This window comes from Triticum dicoccoides, chromosome 6A (genome assembly GCF_002162155.2).
Source record: "Triticum dicoccoides isolate Atlit2015 ecotype Zavitan chromosome 6A, WEW_v2.0, whole genome shotgun sequence".
NCBI classification, from domain to species: domain Eukaryota; kingdom Viridiplantae; phylum Streptophyta; class Magnoliopsida; order Poales; family Poaceae; genus Triticum; species Triticum dicoccoides.
In genome coordinates this window covers 528,746,306-528,756,287 of record NC_041390.1, presented here as the reverse complement: position 1 = coordinate 528,756,287, position 9,982 = coordinate 528,746,306, and the positions used below count along the sequence as shown (strand labels likewise).

At 48.0% G+C, this 9,982-nt stretch overlaps 1 protein-coding gene across 1 annotated transcript; it reads left to right on the top strand.

The window, feature by feature from the left end:
* The first annotated feature begins 1,261 nt into the window (after positions 1–1,261).
* LOC119318746 (ubiquitin-conjugating enzyme E2-16 kDa-like) lies at positions 1,262–9,280 on the top strand. Its single transcript, XM_037593347.1, has 2 exons — positions 1,262–1,495; positions 8,915–9,280. The coding sequence occupies exons 1-2, from the start codon at positions 1,262–1,264 to the stop codon at positions 9,278–9,280; spliced, it is 600 nt and encodes a 199-aa protein (XP_037449244.1).
* Positions 9,281–9,982: the final 702 nt, after the last annotated feature.

Below are 9,982 nucleotides of genomic sequence, written 5' to 3'. Positions count from 1 at the left end.
GGGGGGGGGTGAATTTGTTGCTGAAACATACCCCTGATAATTTTTGTGTAAATAGCATGATATTTTAACCACTACGGGCTTGATAGGTTACCTAGAATCACCATGATAACTTTTTGTTCCGGGAAAAAGTTGTTCAAAACATCCCCAATAATTTTTGTGTAAATAACATGATAATATAAGCACTGCATAACCGATAACTTGCAATATAAACATGATGGTAACTTTTTACCAAAGGAAAATAAGTTGTTAAAAACATACACTCACCTCGCGCGTGGGCCTTTTGGATGAACACAACACATGGCGTGCCACAGGAAAGTCACATAATGTTTAATGTCATGAGGGACACACGTGCTATAGGCGTGATAAGTTACGCAAAAACATCGTGATAATTTTTGACCTACGGAAAAAGCTACCGAAACACACCCAGGTTTTTAGGTGCAAGTATCATGATAATATACAAACTGTAGACCCGGTAACTCATGTACAATCCCCCATGGTAACTTTGACCGGGGGGAGGTTGATACCATGGTAACTTTGTCCTGAGGAGAAATCATGTGGTAGACGTGAAGAAGTGACTGTTTTCTCGGAGGTGGGCGCCCGAGATGTGCAGGAGAAGCAAGTTTTTCGGGCGAGCCTACGGGATCGTTTGGGAGAAGGCGAGGTCAAAGGACGAGGGATCGTGTGATACTTTAAAATGAAAGAAGTAGAGGTGTGTCAGTTTTGCTTATATGGCACACGTGTGCCAAATATCATAGTCTTTTTTTAATAAGAGTAGAGATACTTTCTAGCCACAGCCTTTCTACAAGTTATTGGATTTCAATAAGTTTATGCTGAGACGGAGGTCCGAAGGCCACATTGTTTGCTCACAGCATGGCAATGATGCATTTAGAAGGAAGAAGATTTCGGCATCTTTTACAGTGTCAGAAAATGTTTTATATTTTGAAATAGATAAAGTATCTTTAAATTTCTGCAAAGACATTTTTAAAAAGTCTATACTACTTAATACATGGTCTTTTGACCTTCTGAAAAAGAAAATCGAGCTATTTTTTCTTTGCTTCGCTGCGATGGTGCAGTGGAAACTAGCCCGTGCACCTATCTCGGAGACTCGGAGGTGTGGTCTGACGCAGCGTTGTGTTTCCACAAGTCGAGGCGCCGAAGCCATCGATGGATCCATATATAAAGCACCCAAGCTGGCCCGGAGAGCCAGCGTACGTAGATTTGCTCGCACCGCAAAGTTGGCAGCCACTCCACGGAGCCGACCATGCCGCAGTCTGGCCGGGCGATGAGGCGCATCCGCAAGGAACTGGAGCTGCTCTGGATCGACCCCCCGGCCTTCTGCCGGCCCGGCCCGGCGCCCGTGACGGACCTGTTCCACTGGGAGGTGGTCATCGACGGCCCCCACGGCAGCCCCTACGCCGGCGGCACCTTCCCCGTCGGCGTCGCCTACCCCAAGGACTACCCCTTCCACCCCATCAAGCTCACCTTCAGAACCAATGTGAGTCGGCCGGCACTGGCCTCTAGCTGCATGCATGCTTCATCCATAAAAGATCGACCGATCGATCGGCATCTGTACGTATGACCGCGCCAAAACGATCGATTGGTCAATTGCTCATAGTAATATCTATTGGAAAACGCTTGAAAACAGCCGACTTATTTTAACGCGAAGCATCCGTCGCCTGCTGCGCCGTCCCATGAATGCTTGCTTGCGATTCCTTGTGAGCACGCTGCGAGCTTGATTTGACTTTTCAGCGCACCCATGACACTGTAACTACTGTAATTACTAATCCTGTGCATGCTGATAGCTACTCGCTGTTATTACGACAAAATTGGGAAAAAAATTGGGTGGAGACGGGCTGCAAACCTCCTCCCGTGCGTACCCGCTCTAATCTATCGCCACCTGTCGTACCAATGCATCTCACGGCATCCGCTCGCGCCCGCTGTAGCGCTCCTTTCTTCGGCTCGATTCTGTCGCTCCCGGCGCTTCCGCTCGGCTCGATTGGTAAGCTGCTATATCGGCTCAAGAAACCGAACACAATCCCCATCTTGTTCCACGTCCAGCGGACAGCCAAGGCCGAGCGATGCCGACGGAGCGAGGTGGCGGCGCCCACGGAGAGCGGCGGCGACGGCGGACCAGGAGGCACCATGGGCACCTATGCCCACGACTCCACGAGTGATGCGTGTCCGTGGGAGAGCTGCTCAAACTGTTGGCGTCAGAAGACCTAGATCAGATGGCAGCCGCCTTGGCGGGCGAAGTTGGGCCTGGAGGCGCCCTTGCTGGCTCACGGCGTGCAGCGCCCGCTCAGCGAGTATGTGCGTGCATGGCGCCGGCGTGCTCTCGTAGCTTGAGCTCGCTCGATATGATATCCGTGTTCACCAACTGAATGAATTCAGTTTCCGATTGAAAAGAAGAGTAGCTTTTCACTGATGAACCAGCGCCTTCCATAATAGTTTGATTTTCTAGCTTTGTGGTCGTTGCAATTTTCTTGTCAACGGGTATCACAATTGTAATATCCTCTCTCCATAGAGCATGGCTATAATAGTTGAGCGAGTATAATTTTCAGATTTCAACTTTGTATGATATTACACTGCATTTCTATTATCAATAAGCAAAATAGTTTCCCTTTTATTGCAGCAGCTGTTCATGTCCGTTTCCTGGATTGCATTGTTATGTGCTCTATGTTGCCGATACCATCACATGCAACTTGTTTGTGTTCCACAAAGCCTCCTACAGTTTAGATGTCAGAGTTTTTTTAACTTCTCCTACACAATATTATTTCTGCATTATCATGGCCTGCTATGAGGTCTGAAAAGATGCTCGCTGACGTTCTGCTCAATGGATTGCAAGGAAGCATGTTCTTTTGGTTACAACATACTTTCTTCAGTGAATTTCAAGATTCAGAAACTTATAATGAAAATAATAATGATGCTCTATTGTAAATTGATCAGAATTATTGACTGTAATTTTTCTGATCTGTAAAAGGATAGATTCTTGCAAATGGATTCAAATTGGACTGAAATTTAAACACCAATGAGTAGCATTCTAGTAAAGCATCCCTATGAGAATAAATAGATAATCCTGTAGATATTACAAAGCAAGGTTCCATATTTTCATGATTTGGCACTCCATCAGAATGATAGAGCAAATTGTTCTCGAAAGCATATGGAAAATCGTCAAACTTCAACCATGTCACACTCACATGTTAAAACAGAAAACATGCTACAGGTCCAGAACTGCTATTTATCGAAATGTAACTTTCTAACGGACGAGGACAATGTGGCTTCTTGTTGAACTCCATGTAGAAGACTTGTAAATCCGCCTTGGACGAAAGGAGCAGGCATGGCCGAAGGCTGCCCGTACACATCTGTTGAGAATGTTAGCATGGATGCATTAACATATCCGCCTTCAATAAACGGAGAAGCCATGGTCGAAGGCTGACCATACAAGTCACTTGATAATGTTGGCATTGAGGCAGTAGCATATCCGCCTTGGATCACGGAAGAACCTATGGTCGAAGGTTGCCAATGAACATCATTTGCAAAGTTTTTCATAGCGTCGATGCTACTAGCATTAAGGTCCTACATCATGGAAGATGAAAAAGTTTAAAACAACAGATTAAATACAATATGAAAGGAAAATAATGAGTACAAGGCATGTCTTACGATCAATTCATTTGGATCATTGTGTTCCTCTCTATTTTCTGTTGCATTCTTTGGATCTTCTCCTATAGTCAGACATACAAAAAAAATGACTATAGAAACATATACTGGATTATAGCTTTGCTAGATTGGGTACAATCGATCAATACCTTTCTTTTTAGAATTTTTCTTTTTATTTCCTTTCTTCCTTTCAAGAGAGATTTTTGATCGTTTACTCTTTGCGCCTTTTACCACCGGAGGCACTCTAAATGATACAATACCTTTTAATGTCTCTGCAACACACTCAGTCGAAACTAGCGGAACCTCGTTGGATTTTTCTTTCATCTTGCTAAGAGAATTATCTGCTTCCAAGTCCAACTTATCTATGGCTTTCTCCAAATCATCAAGAAGCTCTTTCACTGTCGAACATTTCAATGCAACAGATGTTGCCTTCCGTGAGATACGGGCCGCTTGTATTTTCAAATTTTCCGTATCAGTTCCTTGCTTATCAATATAGAAGCCTCTCTTTGCATATTTTGTCCATCTGTTTAGTATATATTGCGATGGCAAAATGAACACATCGTTCATGTTGAAGACTTTGAGAGCATGCTTGCACAACAAACCTATCAGATATGCATTTCATATTTTATCAGCTTGTATTAAAAATCATATTGCAATAAAAAATGTGTACACATACCTATGGATTCAAACTTTCTGCAACAACATGTAACAGTCATATCTGTACTGTTGAATACAACTGTTGCTCCATGCTCGCTGCGCATATGTGTAACCATATATGTGAAGATTGGCCCTTCATTTGTTAGCAGTTTACACGAGAATGTGAATTGCATTTTAAATTCTTTCTCAAACTCGGAATACATCCTACTTGTATATGATTCAGCCGCGGTCTTCAACAATGGTAAACTGCTATAAGTAACCGGGCTCTTTCGACGCGAACTAAAATCTTCATCCAACTCATTCTCGCGAAGGCTCGCTGAAACCTTGTCACACTCTACAAGGAGTTCGGAAAGACCAAGTTTCCTACGGAATCTTTTCTTAAAGACATTATTCATTCCTTCGCTCCTTTGAGTCGAGTTCATATCAGCTGTAAATGAGTCACGATAAATTGCAGCCCACTTTCCCCTCAATTCATACAATTTTGCCATCCATTCATTGTCCTCAAGGTTATACTCCTCCAACAATTCTTGCCACTTCCTCTTGAAGATACATTCAGATCTGTCTTCATAGACACATCTCTTAAAATCCGGTAGAAACTTCTCAGGATGCTTATGAATTACATGCCCGAGATGTTTAGCAGCATTTAGATAGATGTGCCACAAGCAAAGACGATGGCTTGTATATGGAAATACATAAGCAATTGCTCCGTCCATGGCCCTGTCTTGATCAGTAAAAATTGTGCTTGGATGCTTGCCTGACATTGCCGCGAGAAATGTCTCAAATAGCCAAACAAATGAATCAATGGACTCATTAAATATCAGTGCAGCCCCAAATATTACCGTCTGCTTGTGATGATTGGCACCAAGGATTGGAGCGAAAGGCAATTCGAACTTATTGGTATCAAACGTGGTGTCAAATGATACAACATCACCAAAGCATGCGTAATCCATAATGGACTGACCATCTGCCCAAAAAAAATTAGCTATCTGACCATCCTTCTCATCTACTTGAATCGCATAAAAAAATGTTGGATCCTCCCTCTGCTTATTCCTCAAGTATTCTAACAATGTTTTTGCATCATTGGATTCTAAATACTTCTTCCTTTCCTTACCAATCTCATTATTGCAATCCATTTTTGAGAATGGCACTTTGTCAGACTCCTCCATAGAATGCTACCATGAAATCATACACCTGAGATGGCTTCATCCCAGCTTCACGTATCTGGCCAATTAGCGCTCTGTCGGCTTCTACAACACGTCGTTGGGACCTCAACTTGTGTGACTTATTGGGACTAGCAAGATAATGATTGTGATCTGTTACAACCTTTTGCACTGTCCAAATCCCCTCTCTACTGACACTAAATTGAACACGAGCCTGACAACCTGTTCTTGTAGTGGCCTTTGATGATTCGGTTTCTCGTTCTCCTTGATTACTGCAAACTATATATTTCTGGTATATAGTTTGATCTTGGCGGCGCTTTGTCTGGCTCTTTCTGATACTAAACCCAATCTTGCTGGCATACGTGTTGTACATGTCGTATGCTTTCTGCTCTGAATCGAATGACTTTCCCACTTCGGGAACAATCAAAGCTTGCCCAACTTTATCAACCACCTACAATAAAAAGTGTTGAGAATTAAAATTACATTACCACAATGTAAAATATATATTATGTTCTTCTTCACAACACATTAATTTTACATTAGGTGCGTCATGGACGGAATACTTTGTTTTGAATAAGCTATTGTACTATCAAGCCAAATATGAGCAAATCATTGTTTACAAAATTATTAATATGTCATCCCCAAATTGTTCATTACAGAGAAACATCTTATCTTGACTTCCTGATCTAGCTTTTGGCATGACAATGTACTGTAATGTACTATACACATGCAAGCTGAGATTGTTGTAAGGGACAATCTCAAAGAACCAGGCAACAACCATACCTGTTGTATCTCCTCTCTGTCAGCTCCACGACCACTGTCGATCACATCGTCCTCCTGGCCTCTTTCTCCAGTCATGTTGGTTGTGTCATACTCCTGATCTTCTGTTACGTGCGGTGGCGGCAAGTCTATGTCGCATGTTGCTGCCTCCGATGCCACTGTCGACAGCGGGCTGTACGAGGTGGAGCAGCGGCCGTCCTCATCCGCATGGTTTACATGATCCAAGGCGGCGATAGTGCCGGACTCCGGCGTGGTGACTCCCGTGCTTCTCGATGGAGGCAACACTTCACGCAGCGGGTGCACGACCCGGGGCGGCCATGGCTCTCGTTCCGGGCCGATGCAGCCATGGGAGAGAGAGGGCGGCGAGGCGTTCTGGCGTGGTGCGGCCATCCCCGACTCAGGGATCCCACGCCCACCAGTCCGATCGCGTGGTGTTGGAGAAGAGGGCTCCGATCGCTCAGCCATGGAAATTTCGATTATTGCGGAAGTGATTGATACGAGCCGCGTGGTTGTTTCCTGGAGCCGATGCGAGGTACTCGAGCCGAGAAACATACGCGCAGGGGCGGATGAGAGGCTAGCGTTAGATGGAGAGCAGGGACAGGTGGCGTTAGATTAGAGCGGGTACGCACGGGAGGAGGTTTGCAGCCCGTCTCCACCCAATTTTTTTCCCAAAATTGGAGTACCGTTGTTACTCCCTTAACTCTACAAATTAAGGCATAAATAAGGACAGGTATTTAGTGGTCAAATTGTGTCTATTTTTTTTAATTTAAAAATATTTAGATCGATTTAGGCTCGCACCAATGGACAATATTTAGCAGCCAAATAGGAACTGATATTTAGCGGCCAAATGATTATGTTTCATGTGGGGCCCGTCGACCGCTCTTCCATCTTAATTTTATTTTCATTTGGAAACTCCATTTTCGCATGTTTTTTATCGCCGACCCTTGCCTTTGTTTTCTGCATCAAGAAAGGTTGTCTGGTGCCTGCTTCTCCAAAGGTTGGTGGCTACTAGCTAGTGACGTTGTGACGGCGGCCAATGATGTTGCTCCAGTTGCGGTGTTGCGAGGCAATCCGAGTGAATGTTACAATGCAGCATCAGTTGTTGTTGCGAGGTCATCGGAGTTGCTACGACAAGTGTTGCGACGGGGCGGCTGCGCCACTGCGAGCTAGTATTGCGAGGACACCACCGTGCTTATACCCGGTGTTGCGAGGACGCGGATGCAGTATTACCTGGTATTGCGAGCAACCACTGTCATGTTTGTGAAACATGTTGAAAGCTAGTGTCGTGGGAGCGCCGCCATACTACGAGGCATGCTAAAGCCAATGCTACGAGGGGCGTCTCCATGCTATGAGAGTGACGTCGGTGCTGCGAGGCGATGTTGTGATGGGAGTCGCAATGCTATAGGGACTATCGTCGTGTCGCGAGGCACACTACAAGCAAATATTGAGAGCCATGCTATGGGAGCGTCACTGATATTGTGAGCCATGTTGCGAGTGGTGACCAGATGTTGTGAGGGGGAGGCGCGGGTAGGGGAATCATGGGATGTATTGAGCACGAGACACACCGTGTGTGATTCGATGACTGGCCACGTTGCAAGTGGCGACCAGATGTTGTGAGGGGGAGGCACGGGTGGGGGAATCATGGGATGTATTCAGCACGAGACACACAATGTGTGATTTGATGACTGACCACGTTGCAAGTGGAGGGCATGCTGGTTTCAAGCCAAGACGCCGATGCTATAAGGACCGGCCACCGCAACTGCAAGCCTTGAGACGTAATGCTGCAAGGGCCGAAAAACATCGGCCAGACGTCCGCTCCTGCGAGGCCATTTAGTGACGTTGTGAGTCGTTGCTGCAAGGCCGTTTAGTGATGTTGTGAGCCGCTGCTGTAAGGCCGTTTAGTGATGTTGTGAGTTGCTAAGAGGTCACCGGGGTTAATATGACGGACAGCGCTGCTGCGAGCTACTTGCCGCAAGGCTGTCGGAGATGGTACGACGGGTGGCGATGCTGTGAGGTTGACCGAGCTGCTTCGACGGACGGCGTTGTTGCGAGCTGGTGTGAGCCGATGTTGCAGGGCCGCTGGAGCTGCAGCGATGTACCGGTTGCTTCCATCACACGATGGTGATGCGTCGCTCGACAACCGGACGGTGTTATGGCCGCGATGATGGCATGCTTCCACGGCACGACGGTGTTGCGACCCTCGATGGGCTGCGGCGACGATGTGCTTCCCCGACATGACCGTGCTGCAACGGATACTCCGTTGGTGTCTCGGCTGCAACGTGTAGCATCGATGCTGAGACGGCACCGCTGTGCTACCAGCCGGTGGTGCGACAGTACATGTGCTGCCACCCGGTAACGATCGACGTGCTACCAGCCGGTGTTGCGATGGTGCCGCCATGCGGCAACCCGGTGCTACGATGGGGAAGAACAAAGCAAGATAGTATTATATTCTACTAAACGAGGAGTGTTTATGTTGACTGGTCCGACCACAAGAAACAGTTAGGTCAAAGAGACATTTGTGTTGACACACCCACCGCCACCCACGCAACACAAGAACCAACGGTTGGCTTGTTCCATCGCATGGCTTGGAAGGCGGCTTAAAACTCGCACAAATCATCCGGCTGACGCCTAGTGCGGGTCATATCTATTCTGCACTGCAGGTGTACCACCCCAACATCGGCCCGGAGGGGAGGGTGGCGCTGGACATCTTCGGGAGCGAGTGGAGGCCTTCTCTCACGATCAGCACGGCCCTCCTCTCTGTCGTCTCGGTCCTCCACGACCCCCTGCTCGACCGCCCCGTCCGCCGCGACGCCGCCCGGCTGTACAAGCGCGAGCGGGGTCTCTTCGAGCACAAGGCCAGGGACTGGACCCGCAGGTACGCCTCGGCGCCGGTCGCCTCCTTCTATCCGGCGGGGACGGAGACGTTCGAGGAGGCGGCGGCCAGCGGGGCAGTGGCACGTCGTCGTTCTTGCGGGGCAGGGCAATGGCGCTCCTTCGCGGCTCGTCTCCCATGCATCCAGCCATGAATGCATGCACCACGTTTTTTTCCCGATAAAATGCATGCACCACGTACGATCATCGCCCAGCAAGAGCACAATAAAGTTCACCACAAGAATCCTCCATCCATAGAGTATTATTATACACGTACTAGCTACAGTAATTGGTAATTTCCGTAGAGTGTGTTGTCTTGATTACTTGTTGATCGATCCATGACCCTTGCTGGCTTTGGACCTTTGGCGTGGAACTCCTTGTGCTGCACCGAGGCGATTGCAACTTCTGAAAAAAGTATATATAGCCTGGTCTTTAGAGCATCTCCAACAACCACGCTAAACAAGCGCCGTGCCGCAAATTTGGCCATTTTAGCGCGCGGAACCCGCCAGATGTCTTCAGCGAGCGCGCAATAACCGCGCGCGCGGTATAAGGAGTTGGGCGCGCTGTCCGATTCGCTATCTCGCGCGGTGTATTTGGGGCGCCCGTTTCCGCGCGCGGCACACTCGAGCGCTCGCCCCGCACTCTCTCCTCTCCGCCTCCTACGCCCCGCGCGCGCCGGCGCCGGCGAACTGCACCCAATGGACGCACACGCCGGCACCCCGCTCACCCCATCCTATAGCCGCGACCCGTCCACCGCCGCCGCCGCCGCCGCCGCAAACCCTAGCGCGGGGGCGTTGGCCTCACCTCCGCCGGAGCTCCTCCGACCATCGGCCTCATGCGGCCTCTTCATGCCGCTG